Source organism: Maylandia zebra, linkage group LG6 (genome assembly GCF_041146795.1).
Source record: "Maylandia zebra isolate NMK-2024a linkage group LG6, Mzebra_GT3a, whole genome shotgun sequence".
Lineage (NCBI taxonomy): Eukaryota > Metazoa > Chordata > Actinopteri > Cichliformes > Cichlidae > Maylandia > Maylandia zebra.
The window spans coordinates 1,190,376-1,214,669 of NC_135172.1; the positions used below are offsets into that span (position 1 = coordinate 1,190,376).

The 24,294-nt window shown below is 46.2% G+C and overlaps 1 protein-coding gene across 1 annotated transcript; it reads left to right on the top strand.

Moving 5' to 3' along the window:
• Positions 1-23,948, top strand: LOC101480368 (uncharacterized). Its single transcript, XM_076885354.1, has 12 exons — positions 1-518; positions 1,145-1,221; positions 2,228-2,342; positions 2,425-3,445; positions 6,352-6,451; positions 7,036-7,417; positions 10,341-10,432; positions 10,524-10,638; positions 12,597-13,372; positions 18,627-18,668; positions 19,878-19,971; positions 20,252-23,948. Exons 1-12 carry the CDS (start codon positions 245-247, stop codon positions 21,010-21,012), a joined length of 3,849 nt encoding a protein of 1,282 aa, XP_076741469.1. The 5' UTR covers positions 1-244; the 3' UTR covers positions 21,013-23,948.
• The last annotated feature ends 346 nt before the right edge of the window (positions 23,949-24,294 follow it).

Sequence of the window (24,294 nt, forward strand, 5' to 3'; positions counted from 1 at the left end):
CACACACACAGGTGGTTATTTTTGTGACCTGATGCTGTCACATGTGGGGCGGCAGCCTGCGACATGATACTAAACAACAAACTGACGTCATCAGCAGGCGACTCCCACCTGACAGCGCCCAGGAGGCCGACGGGGAGCCTGTGCATGTCTTCGGCCACACATCAGTGCGCGGATCTCCTGACGCCCGTGCACCGCAGCGTCTGCCGCGCGCATCTGTCCGTGCACTCCGACAGCGCGGGCCACGATGGCGGACTGCGTCGGCTTCCAAGCGCAGATCGCCTCCATCATAGAGATGCTGGCCAACTCGGCGGTAGCCGAAATTTGCAAACTGGTGGACGACGGTTACGCGGCGCTGCGCTCTCAGATGGAGCAGGAGCGGGAGAAGAGCGAGAAGGAGAACCGAGCCCTGCGGCAGAGGCTGCGAGACATGGACGTGAAGATGCGGAGCTGTGAGAGGAGGATGAGGAGACGGAGTCAGCGCGAGGAGCATCACACGGCTCATTTTAGGCCGCCCAAAGGTAGGGGAGCGGGACACCCTGCACATCCACCCATCCAGCTGTGAGCTCAGTAATGATTATACTGCTGCATCCAGCCCCGTGTGCTAGTCGGAGAAATTCGTCCTGTCTCCCATGAAGAGCATGGTAAAAGATGGCTCGCATGTTTTGTCCCAGCAAACCTGATTCAGGTGTCCTCAAATGCTGGTTGGTGTAACATGCACCTGCTGATCTGCTGGGCTCTTCCTGCACAGCCACCTGTGGAGTTCAGCAAAAGGCAGAATATCCAGTGAGTTCTCCGGGTGAAAAGGTGTAGTTGATGTTAGAGCAAATCAGAGCTCGTTACAACCGAGGTATGCAGAAGAGCGGGGCTGAGTGCACAGCACATCGAACAGATGTGCTACAGCAGCAGAAGAACAGGAAGCCACTGCTCACACAGGCGCAGCAAAACTGGAGAAGAGTGGAAACACTGCCAGGTGTGCCGAGTTTCTGCTGCCACACGGTACAGCTCGCCGTGCGTCAAATATGACGGCAGATCATAGACATCAGACGTGGGGATGCGTGGCGTGTCTGTCTGATAATGTGGCTGCGTGACACACAGCTGAAACACGTGGGGGAGCACATGTTCAATGTCCTGTGTTATTTTTCAGGACCTGATGACCATCAGCCCCTGGCACCCCCTCCTCTGGCTCTTTCTGAAGGCAAACCCTTTCATCCAGTTTCAAAGGTAAAGATGAATCGTGCACTAGGCTAGCACGTTATATAACCTCAGCTCTCTGCACTTTGTGAACCTCTAATCCAAGATCAATCTGTTTTTGTTAATACAAGAATCCAACATTATTTTCGTCAGTGTTGATCTGTGACCGTGTGACAAAGAAAAGGTCCACATCCTAAGGTTAGACTCAGATGTGTCTGAGTCCACCCTCTAACATATGTTTCATATGTTATTCACTCTAAAAACATTACTTTGTTAGGTTCAGGATCTTTAAAGGGTTCTATTGGTTTAGGCCCTAAAAAGGAACAGTTGGAGTTAGGAATACAACATAAACTGAATTAGAAAAAGCTCATGGTTTGGGTTCAAATTCTGCTTTATTTATACAGCTCCAAATCACAGCAACAGTCACCTCAAGGTGCTTTATACTGTGAGGTCGACTCTACAATGACACAGAGAAATCACAACAATGAGCAAGCACTTTGGCGACAGTGGGAAGGAAAAACTCCCTTTTAACAGGAAGAAACCTCCAGCAGAACCAGGCTCAGGGTGGAGCCGCCACCTGAGACCAGTTAGGGGTGAGTGGAGGAAGACAGGATAAAGACATGCTGTGGAAGAGAGACAGAGATGGATAACAACTAAGGATTCAGTGCAGAGAGGTCTATTAACACATAGTGAGTGAAGAAGAAACACCCAGTGCATCATGGGAATCCCCGGCAGCCTACGTCTATTGCAGCATAACTAAGGGAGGATTCAGGGTCACCTGGTCCAGCCCTAACTATATGCTTTAGCAAAAAGGAAAGTTTGAAGCCTAATCTTGAAAGTAGAGATAGTGTCTGTCTCCTGAATCCAAACTGGAAGCTGGTTCCACTCACAGTGTGCACACGTGCAGTTATTTCTATTTTGGATGCAAAAAGTCTTGAATGTCTTCCTTCAGCGTCCGCAGCGTCTTGGCTGCTGTGTGGGACAGAAATGATTGATGCAGTAGCTGAAACTGTGAGACTCGTTTGTCTTTTCTCAGCAGGAGGAAGCCAAGATGTTGACACTGGTGAAGCAGGAAAAAGAGGAGAGAGATGACTGTAACTTGGACGTGAAGGTGGAGGTTAACATAAGGGCGGAGTGTGGCCTCTCTGCAGGTGAGTGTGGCCCCCACACAGTTACATCAGTGTTTTGTTGGCTGCTCACATGGTTTCAGTGTTACTGTCTGTCCTTCTACAGCTTTGGAGCCCAGCGAGGAAAGCCCCCCTGCTGACACTGTCCTCGACACCAGCGTCAGCAGCCTCACATCCTCCACATCACAGCTGTCCTCCTCTCCTGCTGATGCCACGATGGACCTGACCTGCAGGCCTCGAGCAAAACGTAAGGCTGCTAAGCCCGTAGGCAACACTGAGGGGGTCCATGCCTCCGAAGCGGCTCGCAGGGACCCTTCGGGGAGCCTACCTGATATGGCTCTGAAGCCAGAGGTCCAGACAGATGAGCTCACAGAAGATGACCTTCATCCCTCTCAGCTGTCGGCCACTATAGCCTCTGATGAGTCGAGCTGCGACCGCCTCAACAGCCTGGGCCTGGATCTGGCCTGGATGCAGGAGCGTGTCAGCCATCTGGGAGCAGCCTATGCAGTAGCACAGCTGGGTTTGGGGAACACGGACAGCGGGCACCCTTCTGCCTCCTTCCCCTCACAGGGAGGGGGAGAAAGTCTCGACGGCCCCCCGACTATGCTCTTTACAGGCAGCGCTCACGAGATGGCTGCTTTTGCTGCCTCCTTCGACATGGCTGCTGCTGCCGCCGCCGTAGTAGCTGCACCCCCTCCACCTCCGCCCCCTCCCCCTCCTCCCACAGCTCCCACTGGCACTGCCAGCAGCCAGAGGCGGCCTTACAGGAGCAGCACCGCCGCCGCAAAAGAGCCGGTGGCGTGCGCTGTGTGCGGACGTGTGTTCCCCAGCACGGCCGGCCTGGAGTTGCACCAGCGGGTGCACACCGGGGAAAGACCTTACACTTGCCCTCACTGTGGGAAGGGTTTTGCCCAGCCCAACAACCTGCGGGTTCACCTCCTCATCCACACCGGTGAGAGGCGTTATCGATGCACGCTGTGCGGGAAGAGTTTCATCTCATCGAGCCATCTGAAGAGGCACCGTACAGTTCACACACAGGAGAAACCCTACAGCTGCTCGCGCTGCGGCCAGTCCTTCAGCCAGATGTGTAGCGTCCGCAGACACCGGCAACAGTCTCAGTGTGGCCTGTAGCATGAATGCTGTAGCAACATCTGATACACTCTGGACTCTGAATGGTGAACATTTAAAGATGGTAGCTTGAGCGTAGATGAGGTGATGTCATGATGACGTTCAGAGTAAATGTTTGTAAATGTTTGTCCTAAATCAGTTCTTCGGTTGGTCTACCCCACACTGTCTTCATATTGGTGGTTTGACAGTGAGACACGGTCACACAGGTGAGTTTGTGATAGACTCTGAGACTAAACTGAGACTAGACTCTGAGACTAGACTCTGAGACTAAACTGAGACTAGACTCTGAGACTAAACTGAGACTAGACTCTGAGACTAGACTCTGAGACTAGACTCTGAGACTAGACTCTGAGACTAGACTCTGAGACTAGACTGAGACTAAACTGAGACTAGACTCTGAGACTAAACTGAGACTAGACTCTGAGACTAGACTCTGAGACTAGACTCTGAGACTAGACTCTGAGACTAGACTGAGACTAAACTCTGAGACTAGACTCTGAGACTAGACTCTGAGACTAGACTCTGAGACTAGACTCTGAGACTAAACTCTGAGACTAGACTCTGAGACTAAACTCTGAGACTAGACTGAGACTAAACTCTGAGACTAGACTCTGAGACTAGACTCTGAGACTAGACTCTGAGACTAAACTGAGACTAAACTCTGAGACTAGACTGAGACTAAACTGAGACTAAACTCTGAGACTAGACTGAGACTAAACTCTGAGACTAGACTCTGAGACTAGACTCTGAGACTAGACTCTGAGACTAGACTGAGACTAAACTCTGAGACTAAACTCTGAGACTAAACTCTGAGACTAGACTCTGAGACTAAACTGAGACTAAACTCTGAGACTAAACTGAGACTAGACTCTGAGACTAGACTCTGAGACTAAACTCTGAGACTAAACTCTGAGACTAAACTCTGAGACTAGACTCTGAGACTAGACTCTGAGACTAAACTGAGACTAGACTCTGAGACTAGACTCTGAGACTAGACTCTGAGACTAGACTCTGAGACTAACAATAAACTCTGAGAACTCGTTCGAGTGAGCTGTGACGAAAACCCCTCCTTAATAAAACCGCGATGTCGAGAGCAAATAAAAGGGCAGAACCTCTATTTTAATCTCGTGGCCCAAGGAGCATGACTGTGTACCAGTTTGGCTCATGCTTTTATCAAACATCGGTGTTCATGACTAGATGAAGCTGGAAGCTGACAGTGCAGTGTAGTGGCAGCGACACGGCTGCTGATTCCAGCATGTTGTATTTCATGCTGTCAGCAGCTGTAAGTAGCAATGACAACAGAAAGTCTGACTTTTGCTGCGCAGACTCTCCACCTAACTGTTGTTACCTGGTGCTATGTACATAAAGCAGTGATGGCAAACAGCATCTGCACATCTGTTGAAGGTGATCGCTCTATTTAGAAGAGTGGACTTTATTCCATCCATTAAATATTGGTTGATAAAGTTTGCAAACACAGAGCACTTTCTTTAGTCTAACATCAGAACATCGGTCATTAATGGGACTCTCAATATGCCAAATTCATGTTTGAATGTATTATTAACATAATGAACATTAGTCAATCCTGCACACAGAGAGTGTGCTACATGTGGCACAGTAACAGTACCTTAGTTATGTCTCAAGAACCAAGAAGGGAAATCCCAGAACGTTGTCTGTGTTTGTGTGGATGCTGCGCTTTGTTTGGGAGAAACGTTTCACGGCCCATCCGGGTCAGGCTGCAGCTTTCCCACCGTGCACACAGCACAGCTGACACGAGCACCACTAGCTCCGTTTCATAAACATTAATATGCAAATTGTCATGAACATTGATCGCTGACCACGAGTGCGATTCACAGAGTCAGGACTGGCAGCATTCACGGCGCTGACTCTCGTCCCGTGGATGGGCTGCAGCTTTCCTCAGTCCTGTTGGGATAATCGCCTCGATCTCTTTGACGGTCCTTTTCTGGGCTCTGCTTTCCAAAGTCCAGAGTTCCAATCAGAGGTCTTTATGGCCCGGATAAGGTGAACAGTCGAAAGGAAAAGTGGACATAGAAGGCACGTTGTAGCGGGACAGTGGGTTTCATCTTATTTTAGCTGATATGAAGAAGACGCGTGTCCTGGTTTGATGGGAGGAGCTGCGAGGGGCGGGCTGCTGCAGGAAGGCTAGGATACCACAGCTGTGCAGCGGCTAGGAGTCCATGTTGCTGCACGATTACAAAAGCTATAACAAACTGAGTAATGTTGTTGTAAAAAAATTCCAGACTCTTCCGTTGAAGCACTTTAAAGGTTCCCCTTTGTTAGAAGGGAAAAACTGGAGTCGCGGTTTGATTCCATGCTCTCTGTATCAGCGTCATCATGACAGTATCGTGGACGAGTGGCCTTCTCAGACCTGTGCAGTGACTCTGACGTGTTGGCACTTTGTTGAAACACATCTTGTTGCCCAAGCTCGCACCTCCTCGTTGTGCTGACTACATTTATGTGTGTGCACTTCACATTCATATTGAATTGATGGAAATGTAATAAGCTGTTGTGAAGAGAGGGCATTACATTTGGATTATTGTTATTATTATTTTTGGATGCAGAGCCTGACTGGAGAAGCTTTTTCCAGGTCCAGGCCTGAAGATGAATCTTTTAATGTCAGACATTCATTGTCCACATTTCAACACATCACAGGACTGTAAAAAGATGTAAAGTGAAACATATATATCAGAGTCGTGTTAGTGTGTGTTGGTGTCTGACTGTAATCGGCTGTAGCAGCTAAAACAAATACTTTGCCTTCGAGTATTCTTTCATGACATGTTTCAGTGTTGATGTCATTAAATATGTAGGAGGTTTGCAGTGAACCTCGCCATGCTGTGCTCATCATTTCTGCTGTGTGCTGTCACTTTGTCATTTGTATGTTCCAGAGCTGTCACTTCAGAGGTGGCTACACTGACTTGACCCGAACCACCGTTTACCTGCACATCCTCTCTGTGGAGACATTCTGCTTTATGTACGAGACGACAGCAGTTAGATCTTTGTGCGTGTCTCAGTGTTCCACAATTGTAATGATTACATTTGCATACACACCCAGTTATCATTATTTTTTATAATTTAATAGATAAAAACATGACAGCAGAAGGTGTTGTGCTTAGCAGTAGGTGTGGCTGTAGCTCAGGAGGCAGAGATCACTTACTAACAGGAAGGTTGCTGCTGTATCTTTATGTGTGGCTGGACAAGTTGTTTTTAAAACTATCAGCACAGCCAGATGAAATGAAGTTGTGTCATACAGTACACTCATACCTGAGATTATAAAAGATATTGAGATATTGTTATCCAGCCACAGTCTGATGTTTCTCTGTTATTTTAGCCGCTGTTACAGAATTAGACAAATTCAGAGTCGTAGCTAAATCAGGTGATCTGGTGACAAACACACATCTGAACAAGTTGGAGCTTTAGTGCCACCGAGCTACGAGCAGCATTACGTCCTCCGGAACAGAGGGTGGCGCTGTTACGGCAAACTGGCTGTGAGCCGCCGTCAAACAGGAGATGCACTTTAGCGGTCAGGTGCTAGTGTTTACCTGCTAGCTGTGCTGTGAACGACCTCCAGTAGTTTCTTAGTCCTACTCGAGCAGTGAAAGAGCAAAGACCGAGCAGCCAGCGGCTAACAGCCATGTCCAACCGCCTGGCCTTCCAGACCCAGCTGGCCTCCATCATGGAGGTCCTAGCAAACGCAGCGGTGGCGGAAATCTGTAAGCTGGTTGACGACGACTACGCTGTGGTGAGGTTGCAGATGTCTCAGTGCCAGAGAGAGAACAAGGCCCTGAAGAGGAAACTACACCTGCTGGAGCTGAAGATGGCCCGGGGAAATGCCGAGAGAAGGCTCCGGGAGAGTGCCCTGAACAGCAGCCGGCCGAGGGTGCAGATAAACGGCAGCGACAGGCCCCGAGAGCCCTCCACCCCCGCCGGTACGGTCAGCACGAATAATCCGAGCAGTAAGAAGAGTCCAGTCTGAAACCACATCAGGCTTTCTTCACTCACACGTTTATTATGTTGTAAAAAGTCTGGGCCCTGGATAGAGCCGGGGCTACAGTGTGCCTAGCTCGTTTTTCCGGTGTGCAGAGAGGGCACAAAGTGGACACACGAGCATCTCTGGTTCATTCATGCAAACTCAGAAACCTCTTCATCGAGACTCGATGAAATGAACGTCTCCGCCCATCAGCTGTTATACCGGTACATTACAGAGCACATGTAGAAGCCTCCTACATCAAATCTGCATTTACATATAACCCCATCTTCTTTTCTGATCGGCTGTTTTCAGCTTATTTGTACCTTGTGACAATGAGCCTCCCGTTCTTGGCTTTGGGACAAACGCGATCTTGGTTCATGTTTGTCACCCTGCGCTGTGATTTCAGACACGTCACAGGGCTCTGACTAAGGCTTCCCACGGTTGCACTGGTGCGCCTAACGGTTTTTCTTAGCTGCACCAGGACAGAAGATAGGTGCAACTGCATCACTTAACACCGCAGTTTTACATGTTGACTTACAGACAATATTGATTTGTAAATGATTAACGAACAATGTTGTCAACACAAAGTTCTTTATTTGGAGCTCAGTTCTACAAGAAACACAAGTTACTGACAAAGTGCTTAAAGCGCTTCACTGAGCTGAAATTTAACCTCAAAACATCTCAAGACATTCAATGAAAAGAAAATCTAAAAGGACCTCAAAGTGTCTCACGGGCTTCAAACTGAACATCTCGGTGTCGGCACAGCTTGATATCTTATGGACTGTCCTCCATTGCAGTCACATGGCCCTCAGATGGCCAACTCCTGTGATTTGGCCTTTTTCTTCTTTTCATCTTTTCTCATTACCCACAGCTACATCTGCTGCTGTCAGGCCGAGGCTGCTCACCTCTCTGTATCCGCCTGCACTTTCAAACGTACACACACACATAGGCCTACAGGAATATCTGGACCATGGCCAATCAGAGACTATCTTTGATTGGTTAGACCATGATATGGGCATAATGTGTGTCTGTTGTTGACCGCATGGAGACTTTCAGTGTTGTGGGGACTGGCTGGTCTCACCTGTGTGACCTAGGATTTTTTGTTTGAGAAATTTGGTCGCATTCTAGAGCCCTGAATCAGTTGAAAAAGAGGTGCAGGTGGGAAGAGACTACAAACAGCAGAGGAGACGAGAAGATGGTCACACAGACGGTCATTTGGCCAGCCCTCGTTACATGGATATGACAGCAGAGGACTCTAGTGTCCCCCTGCAGTGCCTGGCATAGATGTGTGTTGTAATCTGTTGGTGCTACACAGAGCTTTGGTCCCAAGTGACACCAACACGAACCTCTGTCCTAATGAGGACACACATGTGATCTTTGTCTTAGTGTTTAGGTCTGAGCACAGAGCAAAGATGGAAACCAGCACAGAGACTTCAAAGTGATTCAGGTAGAAACGGAGGCTGACCGCTCCGATTCTACCTGGGTTGCTCGCTTGGTTGCTGTTTTGATCACGTAAACGATGTATATCTCTGCCCCCGTCCTGATCCAGTTTGAAATCGATGTGGAAGAAGTGCAAACTGAATCCCAGCCCTTCTCCATGAGCTATCAGTTAGTCAGATTTTGTTGCTCTATAAAATGACTGCTCAACATAAACCAACCATGATGTAACCTTTTTAAGCTTTCTAACCAGCTGTTTAAAGTCTCTGGTTCCCACCATTTGAATCAAATACTTGGCAAAACACTTGAGTAACCACGTCGCTCGAGTGACGCTCGGTGGAGTCCTTTATTTACATTTGGGTGGCACATTAGTGGCTGCTAGTATCTCCAGCTTCATAGCCTGCACTCCACGCTGTCTTTTTGCCTCAGGTGGTTAAACAGGGCTTTGTTGTTTCCACGGTTGTGCGTGTCAGGAGAACGTTGACGTAGATCCTTTGAAATAAATCTGCCTCTGAGGCTGACGCGTTTGTGTCATCGTTCTGTGCATTAGAGAATGTAAATGCCATTATATCACAATGTGACACTTTATTAATCACATAGTGTTGGCCGTGCTGCAGGTTAGCATCTGAAAGTGTGTTTGAGATGGAGAGGAACAGCTCAACACTTTCACTTGGATCAGGAAGTGTACAAAGTTTAAATGGCAGGAATAATCAAACACGTGATTTATGCAGAACGCCAGCTGATGTTTGAGTGTGAATGCATGGCACGTGCACAAAACCCCCCAGCAATGTACATATCACATTTTAGACAAAATCAAACTGAAACAAATGTTTAGCAAAAAAACATAGTATTACATAATAAGACTCTTTTTTTTGTTTGTTTTCTAATTCAGTTTTATTTACACAGCGCCAAATCACAACAACAGTTGCCTCAAGGTGCTTTATATTGTACAGTAGATGCAGAGAAAACCCAACAATCATATGACCCCCTATGAGCAGCACTTTGGCGACAGTGGGAAGGAAAAACTCCCTTTTAACAGGAAGAAACCTCCAGCAGAACCAGGCTCAGGGAGGGCGGGGCCATCTGCTGCAACAGGATAAAGACATGCTGTGGAAGAGAGACAGAGGTTAATAACAGGGATGATGGGGAAACAGGAAGATGAATATTATGGATGCATGTTCTCAAAATACTTCAACTGTAACATTGAAATATTGAATAAAATAAAGTTTCTCTGGTAAAATGCTGATACAGCTGAACACAGTAAAATAAGTAACTTGTGCCTGTCAAACACACCGTCACACCCACATCATGGTTAAAATAAACAGGTGGGCTCTGCCATTACTGCCCTATAGGGACGGAGGGGCGGGATCTATTTACACTGACACAGAGCGTTCACTTCCAATAGTGTAATATGTGAGCCAAACATGAGAATAACATCGGCATTTGAAGACAGCTGCTTTTCTGTCGTGTAGGTGACGTGTTTGACCAGCAGAGGGAGGTGCTTCTGTGGCCCAGCGGAGACGCAACCGGTGAACTGATCCTGTCTGAAAGCATGCACAGTAAGGTAGGCACATCATCACAGGTTAGCGTATGTGCACGCTGCTGTGTGAAGCTGCTATTGGCTGACTGAGAGACGATTCCGTGTTGCTGTGCAGTCTCCAGATGTGGAGCTGGTGGAGCCGGAGGCAGTGCTGGTGAAAGAGGAGAAGGTGCAGGCAGCCACGTCTCGAGATGAAGCGGAGCAGAGTACGTCACTTATAGGAGATGATGGTGAGTACAGACAGAAACACTAAGGCTGCTGAGTGGACGAGTACTGACACTGGGACATTTCCACGCAACATGCCGTGCTGCAGTTTAAAAATCTTAACACCTTCGATCAAATCGGTCGTAGTTTAAACCGCACATGCACGTGGTTGGAGGCGTCGCCTCAGAGGAACAAGGCTCGGCTTTTTTCTGTGGGTTTGCTCCTCCCACAGTCCACACACATGCATGTTAGGTTAGTTGGTAATTCTGAAGTTGACCGTGGACATAAAGCATGAGTGGTCCCAACACAGACACACAGCTGAGCGTGTGGGGATTCCCACTGGGAGAGCACTCAGAGTGACCGTGATCAGATAATAACAATACTAACCCATCCAAAGAGACGGCACACAGGTCTGTCATGGAGAACAAATCACTACTGTCATTTAACTGGATGCAACATCTGTACAACATCTGTACAACTGAACCCTTTTATGTGTCATTAAAATGATACTTTTTAAAGAAAACGTCCTAAATGAGTAAATAAGTGTGTTAGTGAGTGACAGGTGTGACCTGTAGGTTTAGACGCTGGTGTGCACAGACAGTATTCAGGTTAGGATGTAGGTGTCAGTAAAATAGTTTCTTGGTCACATTTGTGTTTGGATTGAAGCACTCAAGTCCTCAGAAGGCAAAGCTTTACATTTGTAGAGTAGGTAGGCTCACATCGTACACATTTGTAGCTCTGACTGTACTCGTACAGCCTAAACTCGGACATGAAGACGGTGCTCTGTCCTCCTGGAGGAGTTTTACATGAAGAGGAGGAACAAAAAGCTCAGATCTGCTGCATCAGATCAGAGTGTGTGTGTTAGCCTCACACAGAGCGAGCGTGTGGCTGCTCTCAGGTTTGCTGTGCGGTTGCGTGTTGTTGTACGCTCCTACAGCAGGTCTGCTTTTAGGCACAAATGTAAACTGCAGCTCTAAGCAGCGTGCTTACAAGCTGCGCTCTGCATCAAATGCATCCAAGCAAAAACAATGCATTGAGGAGTTTTTATAATTTCTACAACAGAGAGGTTCACATATTTCAGGACATGAGTGCTGCAGGTAGAACAGAGCACAGCAGGGTTTCATATCCTCTAAAGCTGTTTGTTTGGATATGAAACATGTTTGACCATGAAAGAGTTAAAACACTGTAGAACAGCTCGTATATTAAAAACATTAAAACAATGCAAAGCCAAACAGGACACGCTGTTACAGCCATGTTGCTTCATAACAGCTGTGACTCCTCCCACACCGAGTGTGATGATGAGCAGGGGCAGGTAAAGTTCACATGTGAGAGTCGGTGGACATTTCCTTGCATATTTTATATCCTGCTTAGACCGTCGTGGTAAGAAAGTCGTCTCTTATTTCTGAGATTTGATGTGTCGTGTTGTGAAACTGCAGAGAGCTCAAACAGCAGTAGTTTCTGTAAGCTCAGATATCGATGTGGTCTTCAGTTCTCCAGGCTCCTCTGTCAGGTTTGAGCCCACGCTGCTTCAGTAACGATGGGCGGTGTGACCGCCCAACAATCAATATGCTGCCAGTCAGACTCTGTGCAGATCTGCTAAAATATTTTCATACAAGAATCTATTTAACATATTAGAGACCTCAGAGGAGGTTTCACAGTGTGGTGGTTAATGGAGTCACTCACAAAGGGAATGATTGCTGGTTCTTTCTTTGGCCCGGTGAGGAAGGCCATCCGACAGAAAGCTTCCGTGGCGACTCTGTGACGGCAGCAGCCAACGGTATCTGTTAGAGACTTTGGAGAAACGTTGTTGTGCCTCGTTCTACATCTGTGACTCTGAAAGTCGTCTCCCTGTTTTCCCTGAGAGTGTGCAGAGCTGCGTATCCACACGTGTTACAGCCAGTACTTAAATAGCAGTTAGCATTATAGAATAGTGCTCTACTAATTGAGTGTAATGGTAAACTGAGTTTTCTTTCTGTGTTTGAAGGGCTGATGGAGTGTGTCCCTCATGGAGCTGAAGGTCAGATGCCTGGCCCCGAGGACCAGGACGCCCAGTCCGTGTCTACTCGATCCCAGTCGCAGAGCCAGGCGTGCAGGACGAAGCTTACCGGCAGCAGGGGAGTGGAGGTCAGTGGCTCCTCTCCTCTTAAGTGTGAACTCACTGCTTCTGTTGAAGGCAGAGACTCGCTGCAGGAAGTGGCGATCCCACACCGGTACGTCGACGATGGCAGCAGCGACTCAAAGTTTGACGTCTTGTGTGACATCGATAAAACCGGTCACTCGTTGGTCGGGGAGTTTTTTGACGAGCCCTCAAATGTTGACGTGGAAGGAACGAGTCCGTCGTGTTCGTACTCGATGGCGGCCGTCGATTTGCCGTCAACTTCTTCCGGTGTTAATGGCTGGAATCGCTATGACAACGTGTTTTCCTTGCCCCGGCCCTTCACTGACGGCAGCAAAGCGTTCCCGCGCACTGGCAGGGAAAGACTGTTTGCCTGCAGCTACTGCGGCAAAGCTTTTAACCGGCCCAAGAAAGTGGAGATACACCAGCGTGTCCACACAGGGGAGAAGCCTTTCAGCTGCTCCACATGCGGGAAGATGTTCTCAGAGGCCGGGAACCTGAGAAAACACCAGAGAGTCCACACTGGGGAGAAACCGTACACCTGTGGGGTGTGTGGCAGGGGATTTGCCTGGATAAGAAACCTGAAAACACACCAACAAAAGAGCCACGCTGACGTTTACAACGCAGAGACCTGGGAGGGTAAATGAGCTGCAGTTGTGTGAAAGGTGCAGAGACACTGGAAGGCCGCTTTGTGCTGGACAGAATGGAAAGTAAATCTGTGGCGACTACAGTCGTTGTTTTTACACGAGTGAAATTTACACTCCTCCCACATGATACTCAACATTGGAATCAGGGCAGTGTGTCAGCTAGCCGTTACAGCAGAGCTGTAAAGCAGAGTGAAGCTCTGTTTGCTTCCACATCTGTGTGTGTTTCTGTAAAAGCAGGCAGCCAGGCCTCCTCTGATTGGTCAGGTCCAGTGTCCTGGTTCTCGCTCTGCTGGTTTGTGTATGCCCCCGTGCAGGCGTCGTCTGTAAGCCAGACGCTGTGGTGTTATAGATGTATGATTTGTAAAAAAACACGTCAACATAGCATTTTGTTTCATGGCGTCTAAAATAATAACTTTATGATAAAACAAATCGTAGTTTACAAAAAGATGCTTGAAACATTTTCAGGAGGCTGAATAGAAAAGGTTGAAGTTACATCTCCAGTCGTAGAACCAAAATCAGCACCCAGGCAGGGCTGTAAGACAGGACGCTATGTCTCTGATGGCGATATAAAAACGTCGTTTCATTTTACGCTGTCGTTTGTTTCATGGTGTCACACAATAAAGTGTTTACAGCAATATCATGGTCCTGATGGTCGCTGTAGTGGCTACATTCATTTCTTAACGTTCTCTGTTTCTCTTATATTTAATATAACCACACTACGGACGGACAAGCGCCTGTTTTTACATGTTGTCGTTAGCAACAACGACGGTAAACCCAGCATGAGGCTCCGCCGTCCTCTTGTTTATTTTCCACATAAACCTTTCACAATAAAGCTTAAGATCCTGTTGAGATTTTTCAAAATAAACTGAAATGATGACAAACAGAAGGACCAGTCCAAACAAATCGAGGACCTTATTGGTAACCGAGGGGCCACCTCTGTAGCACGGACGTGGTTTGGTTATGAAGAGTCTGACACGGACCAGAACAATCATGGTGCAAACTGGTCTCAGACTCAAACATGACAAACCTCTTCTACCACCTACTGTTACGCCCCTGTCGAGGGGTACAGGAACGAAGCATAAGCTGAAAGAAGAGTGACCCCGCCCTGGTCCCCAAAACCACACCACAGCCAATTTAGATGTGAAAGTGGTTTATTGTGCCTAAACTGAAGCGTGACTCCGGGCTGAACAAAGGCCAAAATAACAAACAAAACCAGTCAAGGGGGTGCTACCTGAACCCTACGTGATAAAAAGAACAAACCAAAGACAAATGCCCCAACTGAATAAACAGGAGAAAATAATACAGAAAATAACAAGGCAGCTCACCCTTCGGCTTCAGTGACTATTTACACGTGACTCTAAACTACACACTACATACAGAAGCTCAGCAATCCTCAGGAGCACACACGCGAGTAACACAGGGTCTGGAGGCCAAGCATGGGTCTGCTGCTGCTGTCAGTGTTGCCAACTCCTCAGTAAGGAAAATCGCTATTGGCTGTCCTAAAAGTTGCTAGAAGTCGCCAAATGACGTCATCGCCTAATCTGCATAATTGGTCATGCTAATGTAATTGTAACCTACGCTGTTGGAGAGAGAAATAACATCGTGGAAGAGACATAAAGTGAGTAAAAAACGTCCTAAATGCATTTAGAATTTATTTAGAACTACGAATTAAATTTCTTTTAGCAGTTATTGTTTTTTAATGTCACAATTCCAACCCTGCTCCTTTACCCGGGCTTGGACCGGCAAAAGTGACCCGAAACAGGCGCTCTGGTGGAGTTACTTTGTGTGTGTGTTTATAAGTAGTTTTAAACCTTGTGATCCACAAAACAGCATAAGAGTAAAAGAGTAAAAGAAGAACTGACTGCGTTACAGTCAGTGCGGGAGCAGCGGCTTCGCTCATACGCGATTCATTTGCCGTTTGGATGCACAGGTGTGAACGTCTCCTGCCCTGATAGCAGCTGGGGAGGACTATCGTCCGCCCGTGAGCGCTTTGGCACGGGTGAGGTGTCCACGGCAGCACCGCTGCTTGTTGAGAAAAAGAGCGATACGCATTTTCACGTCAAAAAGTCGTCATAAATAAGTCTCCAGTAACACCAGAAAAAGTCGCCAGATTTGTCGCTAGTCGCTTTTTAGAAAAAATGTCGCTAAGGGGTCTGAAAACTAGCTAAATATAGCGACGAAGTTGGCAACACTGGCTGCTGTCAGCTGCTGGTGACAGATTTTCAAAGCAGCCACATGATCAGGGGACCAATCAGCAGCCGTCAGCTTCTCCAATCAGGGACCTGCAGAGACTTTTAAAGACACAGACAGGCAGAACGAAAAACAGCCACCACGACACATTATGGCCAGGGCCGTAACACCTACACAAGAATCCCCTGACAGAGTACGGAGAGAGTTTACGGACGAGAAGCAAAAAGAGCCGTCAGGTGCTCCAAATAAACCTTAGACTCTCTACACTCTGCAGGCTGTTTAATGCATCGGTCTAAACACTCGACTGCAGGTACACGACGCCCAGCTGAAAACACTTCACGCAGGTCGAGTCGGCCGAGATTCACAGAATTTACAGCAAATTCACTATTTTGTGATATATATGGTTGTGATTTGGGATTTTGGTCATATCGCACAGCCCTACACCCGGGTTAAGAGCACATGTTGTTCAAAGGCTCAGCACTGTGCTACCTTTACCTGTGCTGCTGTGGATGAAGCTGCATTAGTTTGATCAGTGAGATGTGCAGACAGCAGATTAATGTGTGTATCACTACTGTACCAGGGGACAAACTGCAGCGCGCTCTCGGTAGTGAACGAGCGCGTCAGCCAGTGCAACGACGTGACTCGCCCTCACTGTGGCACAGAGGAATACGATGTGTGACGAGACCTGAAACCGTGCTGCCGTCAGTGCACGTAGTGACCTGCTGTCAAAGGTTTGTGGCCCACAAAAGCACGTTTACATCAGCTGTTACATTAAAATGTGTCCAGTCACATTTACAGACTGGCTGTTTTAACCTTTGGGAGGGAGACTGTGCTAAGCATGAACACTGCTAACCTAGCAGTTAGTAACAGTGATGTTTGTCACACGCTGTTGGGTTGGAATTGATCTGAAATGGCTTTGTTTGAATTGCAAAGTATTTTAGTTACCGAGTCTACATTTGTTTGTAGCTCATGTTAGCGTCAGAGCATTGCTCATTTTGGTAGGTTTCCACTTTCTGCATGCATCATTTCATTAAGGAATAAAATGTTGTCTTTTACCTCAAATGCGTGGGTTATTTGTTTTCAGACCCTGCAGAAACATTACAGCTGATAAATGATAAAGCTTCAGATGTAACCCTTGACACCTGCATGAAGGCGTCCTCGGCTGTTGTACTGCATACTAGGCTGGGTATCGTCACTGATTTCTAGAATCGATTCGATCCACGATTCCATTCGATTTGAGTCGGGGAAATTTTGCCTCAGACAGTCAGAAATATTATAATTCTGATCACGTATCAGTACATTTCCATATTTTTATATCTATAAAAAGAAAGCTGACACTTGTGAGACTTTATCAAAGGTGTGAGCGTCACAGCAGAGGCCTTTGTGTCAAAGTAGCTGAAGATAAAACACAGAAAAACATGAAGGAGAATTTCCTGCCCTGGATTTTATAAAAATATTCTGCAGTAGATCAAAAATGAAAGAAGACCATGAATCAACACATGAACATTACCTGATGCTGCTGAAGTGAAACAGAGCAAACTTACAGCAGTTTTACAGACACAGCTGAGAGTTTTGCAGTTTTGCACAATTTTAAAAAGTTTACATTTGTTCAGTATTGAACGGCAGAAATTAGGTTTTCTTTTCGGAAGTAAGTAAAAGGAAAAAAACAGCGTCCGACAGGCTGTAAACAACGGTAGACTTGTGCGTAACAAGCAAGCGAATAATGCAGAAAACAGATTTTTAGACGGGAAACTGTTGTTGGAGAGAGAGAGAGAGAGAGAGCTGTGCATCGTGGTGGAAGCAAAACAGCAAAAGTCAGAGTGAATTCATGACGATGTTTATGTGAAGCGTAGTTTGGATCTTCTTTTGCTGCTGGTTCGGTCAATATTGTTTGGAGAGCGATAAAACTAACAGCTTCAGAATCAGCGCAAAAACGACGTAAACACAAAGCTCGACCCGCCGACACATCAGACTCAGCGAGCTGTCGGCTTTCAGCCCCGACCGTGTCCGTGCCGTCGGTGAGAAAGGCGACATCTCACTGATCCTGATCCGTCGGCGGGTCGAGCTTTGTGTTTACGTCTTTGTGCAGAATCCGTGTTCCTGCTCTCATTTACTGTTTGAGCTGTTTGGTGGTTGTTGGAATTTTGTGAGGTTTAACCTGAGATTCTGGCGTTTCGGGCAAAATAAATTTACATTTAAAAATCGATTCAGGATTTTAATGAATCGATATCACATTATCCAAGCCAGAATCGATTTTAATTGATAAATCGATAATCAAAACCCACCCCTACTGCAGAGGTTACTTCAAATCAGTGATAATAACACAGAAATCACATTTGTCCATTCATCCATTTTCTAACAACTCGTGGGGGTGGCAGTCAAGCAGAAAACCCAGATCTCCTGCTCCCTGGCCATCCAGAGGTGCTCCCAAGCCACCTGAGAGAGGTTGCAGGAAGTCACAGCTCTACTCTAGTGCTTCTCTACGCTGAGCACTCAAAGATTTTTACACAGCATCCATTCATTCAAGCATTTTTACTATACTTAAGTGCTTTGTATCTAACAATTACGCTGAAGAGCAAGTTAGTATCCTGCCCAAGGATACTAACTAGAGCAGGCAGGGATCACCGCCAACCTTCCAATTCGGCAGTAGAGGAGGAGGATGACCTGCTCTACTTCCTGAGCTAAAGCCACCACATGACCTCTTGGGACCACCAAAAAATATACCTTCCAACAGGGACGGCTCAGGCAGGCAGTATGGACCAAGCTGTCACTGCAGTTCTGAGGGACTAAATGGACCAGACCACATACTCCTGAAGCCCCGCCCACAGGATCCCCTGAGGGACGTGACTGAATGTCTCTCCCACCGAACACCTGCAGACTGATTGGACAAACTCCCTCAAATAACCTGAAGAGGATAACGAGCTAGTCCGGTTTTGACCAAGGTGGAAACCAGTAAATTGTTGTTTACTCATATTTCTTGACCTCCGCGCTGCGTTTGATTCTGTTACCATAATATTTAATAGGCTCAGTGTTTTGGCTGGTATCTCCAGCTCAGCACTAGACTGGTTTTCTTCTTATTTATCTGGAAGGACATTGTATTTGGGTGAGCAAGTTCTCCTTTTATACTGCATCTCTAAGCTGTGGGGCTCAAAAGGTTCAGTGTGGGGCCATTGTTGTTTTCCTTTAACGTCCTTTTCTAGTGTTTCTTGTTTCTGTGGCGCAGACAAATGTTTGAGCCTCAGCAGCTGGATAGGCTGTCCACACTAGTTCACTGTTTATCCCAGAATTGTGACCGCCTCTCCAATAATAAATATGTATATTATCTTTAGTTCCAACAAGACTGAGGCTACATTATAGCTCCTGCTGATATGTATTCAAGAATCAGCTCCTCTGTGAAGACCCGTTTTCCTAATCTTGATGTCATGTTTAATTCTGAACGTTGGCTCACATGTATAGGGTCGATGTCACGCTCCTGTTTCTTTTCTACTCTAAACTGTGAGCTGTAGTGTTGTGCTCTGAACCAGAGGAAACCGTTCATGCGTCAGCGTGCCTAGACCACTGTAATGCTTTTTACCAGGATATGTGTATCGTCTCATTCATGCCTCCCAGTCATACAACATGCTGCACCTAGCAAGTTCACATTACCCTTTTATTAATTTTCAGGGGCTTTCAGTTGATTTTAGATTTTCAAATTCTCACACTTACATACAGACAAGCTCCAAAATACTTGCTGTCTGCGGTCTTTGCTCACAAGCTCAAAACCTAATAGTTTTTGCTCGTATAAGACTGAAGACTGGGCGGCACAGAGCGCTTGAGTCTGTTCCCGGCTCTGTTCAGTCAACTCTGTGGAGTCTTTCAAAACACAGTTCAAAACTTTTCTGTGTAATCCGGCTTTCTGCTGACGTCCTTTGGTTTGTTATTCAATTCAGTTTTATTTACACAGCGCCAAATCACAACAACAGTCGCCTCAAGGTGCTTTATACTGTAAGGTCGACCCTACAATACTACATACAGAGAAAAACCCAACAATCATATGACCCCCTATGAGCAAGCACTTTGGCAACAGTGGGAAGGAAAAACTCCCTTTTAACAGGAAGAAACCTCCAGCAGAACCAGGCTCAGGGAGGGGCGGGGCTTTTTTCATGGTTCTGTATTGCTATTAATTGTTTTGGAGTGATTGTACAGTACTTTGTGACTTTGATGTCTAAATAAACTTCACTATACTTGAGTTCGTATTCTTTTTTCACAGTTTTCACTGGTATCGTGTTGTGTATTGCATCAGACAGTTCCTATGTTTTCTTTGTGTGGGCAGAAGGATGAGGAGCCAGATGTGGTGCTGGTGAAGGTGGAGGAGGTGGAGCCAATGACGAGACCTCGGAACCGGCCGTGCCTCAGCATACAGGAGGGTGAGCAGACCCGTTCACTGTGAACTGTAGATCAGTTTAGGAAGTGTTCTGACTCCGACTACAGCAGCCTGATGACATCAAACGTGTCCCCTCGAGGGCTACTGTTGCTGTCATTTGGTGCTATATAAATAAAATAGAACTGAGTCGTCAGTCATCCTATTGCATCATCTGATGTTTTGCCCTACATCAAGGATTCTCGCTCCAGAAAACCCTGTGAGAATGTTGAGTCCATTTAACCCTAGCTGGGTGAGAACTTGACTCTGAATCTGTCTGTGTCCAGGGTTGGTGGAGTCCAGTACAGACGACTGCAGAGGAGTGCTGTCCTTTGATGAAACCACACAGATGTCCACCAATCGGCTGTCCGACCTGCAGGACTCTGGGCGGGGCTTCTCAGAGGTCAGCTGTGGCCATTCTTCGCTGTGGACTAATAGGGGGGGCGGTTACAGTGAGAGCCTTCCAGGGCTGTCCTCACACTTCGCTCCACTCTCATACTTGCCTGGCACACTCACTGGAGGAGAGCCTGGCAGCTCTGGGAGGGGATCGGCTGCTGAGAACGCAACAGAGAGGGGATCAGCCGCTGAGAATTCTAGAAAGTTGCCCACTTATCCCTTTGAGCAGAAGCTTCCTGTTATTGATCTGTCAGATGAGTCCAGCCAAAGTCAGGTGTCAAGTCAGACGCAAGCAGGACACCTGTCAGTCCAGGGGTCTCAACAGTATCTGCACCCAGGTCCAAGTCAGGGCCCAAAAAATCCCACGAAGAGGGATTGTGTCTGTAGTTTCTGTGGGAAAAGGTTTCCTGCTCCAGCAAATTTGGAATCTCATATGAGAACCCATACTGGAGAAAAGCCATATGGCTGCACCATCTGTGGTAAAAAATTCTCCCAGTTGTGGAATTTGAAGATCCACAGGAACATCCACACAGGGGAGCGACCGTACCAGTGCTCGCTCTGCCCCGAAAAGTTTTCTGACCCCAGCAACCTGAAAAAACACCTAAAGAGACACCATCCACAAAACATGGCCATACAGTCAGGAACATCTTAGATGAAAGGGCTAACACACTGTTAATGAGTACTGTATTTTTCAGACCATTAGGCGCACTGGATTATATTATAATAATTATATACTCATTCTTCTTGCTTCTTCGACGTCCGTACCATTGATTCATTAATGCTGTATTCAATCACAGCTGCTCTATTCCCATGTTGTTGCAGTATATTAATGACTAACCTCGTATTGTGGATGGATTATCTCAGTTGTTCTCCTGGCTGAAGTTTGGTCCTTTTACAGCATCCTGCCATGCGACTGCATTTGTCTCTAACTATCAGGAACCCTCACATTAACTTTTATCGAGTGGAAAAAAGTTAACATTCATCCTCCAGCTTCACTGTTTATGCTATGCTAACATAGCTGTGTTGCTAGCAATCACGTAGCACATCATTATATACCAGCTAGCCCAACTTCAGTAACCCTACAAACATCACTGCTGTTTAGTTTTCTGTCCTCATTTATGTTGGAAGTGATAGCAGAGCTGTACGTTTGAATTTGTTTCAGAAATCTCTCAGTCAGAACATGGTATGTCATGTTTAGGTGGAAGCTAGCGAGCTAACTTCCTGCTAACTTCTAGCTTCATTAAATTTTAATAAATCCTGTTTTCATGGATGCCAGGATGTTAAACTTAATTGTTGCACCTGGTAAAGCAACAAAGCTGATGATTTTATTACAGATGAAAGAATTTAGACAGTTTTTAACTCTCAGTGATGCCGCAGTGTTCGTTTGACTTTGGGACCTGAAGTGGACGGAGTTTAGGACCCAGATTACTCTGCGAGGCTCCTGACTACAGTAGCCGTAATGCTCCAAGCGGTGCGCCTTCGTAGCTTACCAACGTCGTACTAAAACACTTTTGACAGATTTTCCAGCGCCGTGTAGCACATAAAGTCGGATCAGGTCAGTAAGCACAACCAGAATTCATACATAAGGCGCACCAGATTATAAGTCGCGCTGTCGAGTTTTGAGAAAATTAAAGGATTTTAAGTGCGCCTTATAGTGCAGAAAATACGGTAGCCTTATTTTAAAAATCGTGTCCTGGTGTGATTAGTGGGGATAGGTTAATTGATTAATCTAAATTGCCCATAGGTGTGAATCTGTGCGTGAATGTGAGTGCGAATGGTTGTCTGTCTCTGTGTGTTGGCCCTGCGACAGACTGGCGACCTGTCCAGGGTGTACCCCGCCTCTCGCCCTATGACAGCTGGGATAGGCTCCAGCACACACCACGACCCTGGAAAGGATAAGTGGAAGTGGATGGATGGATGGTGCCCTGAGGTTAAAATAGGCTTCAGGAAATGTAGCGTGTACCCTGGCTGTTAGTGGTGTAAATTGACTCGTTCTTAGGTAGTGATTCTCTATTCAAAGCACTTCTACTTTTTCTATGCTTAAGTGCTTTCTGTCAAACATTCACTCCAAGGGATGCATCAGAGAGCAAGTTGGGTTAGTCCTGTCCAAAGCACGTAGACTGGAGCAGCCTTCACATGATTGTGTCCTGCTCTACCTCCTGAGCTACAGACATCCTAAATAATATATTGCATTTAAGTGAGACACTCAGTAAGGGCATTTGTTGGGGTTTAGCATTGCTTTGCTTGGTTTGGCCTGTGGTCTCCAAAGTCAGACGTTTACCTTGAGTATATTAGCTTCACCTTTTGAAAACACAACACTTGTTTTGTTTCAGCTTTAGCATGCTAGCAGGTTATTAGGCCTCTAAAGATGCAGATCCAGTTTTTTATGTAACTCATGTTGTGTAAAGTCATGCTAAGTGTTGCTGTGTGTGCCCAAGGGCAGTTCCAGTCAAATCTATTCCATACTGTTGACAGGAAGTGAAAGCAGTAAGTGTTCATTCTCACAGCTCTAAAGCTCACCATGAGAACATTTGACTGAAAGTTTTTGATTCATTTTTTAACTGAAGCCTTTTGGTCATTAGAAAATGTGTGTGCTTTAGACCGGAGTGATAAGTGAGCCACTGTTCAACATTTACAATTTCAAAATAAAAGCAGAAATCTTTATTTTATGTATGTGTGTTTTATCCATGTAATAGATTGTTAGCCCATTCTGGTGTCATGAATACAAACTCTTAGGAAGCCCTTGTGAGTATTTCTTGAAGATTGGCACACATGTTTACTGGGACTGGTGGTCAGAGGTCAAGGTCACTGTGATCTGACAACACAGATTTTTGCAAGCACAAAAATTCATACACTAATTCTGTCAAATGTGTATCTTATGTTTAAAAGTAATAACTGAACTTTTCTGGCTGTTTGTCTGCATCATAATCCTATTTCACATTTGGTCTTATATTAAATTGTTGACCTTAATCTTTCTGCCACTTGGAGGTGACTGTTGTTGTCATTTGACACCATTTAAATAAAATAAAATTGAACCTCGTAAATTCATTTAGTCTTTACTTTTACAAAAGTCTGGACAAACATGGACACAAACTGCAGCCTTACTGGTTTCCAGTGGTGTGCAATAACCTGGCAGTTCTCCCGTTTCTACTGCTCTCTGCTTAGAAAACATTCAACTTTGAGCTATAACATTGCACATACCCATTAATTTATGTTAGATTACACGTAGTTTCATAGGTGTCGCGGTTGGTGGTTAACATGAAGAGGACCAGATGATGGAAAAAAACAACCACAACAGACTCGAGTCGTTTTCCAGAGCTCTGAATATATTTCTCTTACAGATACAAAGGTTCAAAACCATCTTAACATGAACACCCCAACTCTGCTCCCCACCACACACACACACACACACTCCAGCTACAAATAACATATACAGTGAAATGCTGCACTCATGTTAACACACCACACATACATCTGACTGAAGGAACAATGGGCTGGGAGGTCAGTTCCTTCATTAATATGCAAATTGTCATGACCATTGATCAACAACCACTGATCAATAACCATGAGTACCATCCACAGAGAGTTGGGGAATGGCTGCAATCACAGCATTGTAAGATGGTGACAGATGTACCCAATTAGGCCCCCTCCTCAATTCAGAGATGGTCTTTCCCTTATCATGGTGTAAATGGCCTTGTACTGATGTATAGCAACTTGAAATACTCCTAAAAATGGCACTACAGCATGTAAAAATATAAAGATAAGCTCTGGCTCTTGGTTCTATGATGGCGCTTAAAGGGTTAACTCATTGGTGTGTGTTATCTGGCTTCATGGACAGATAGAGCTGGGTGTCATCTGCATAGCAGTGAAAATGTATGCTATGTCTTCTAATGATGCTGCCTAAGGGAAGCATGTATAATGTAAACAGAATTGG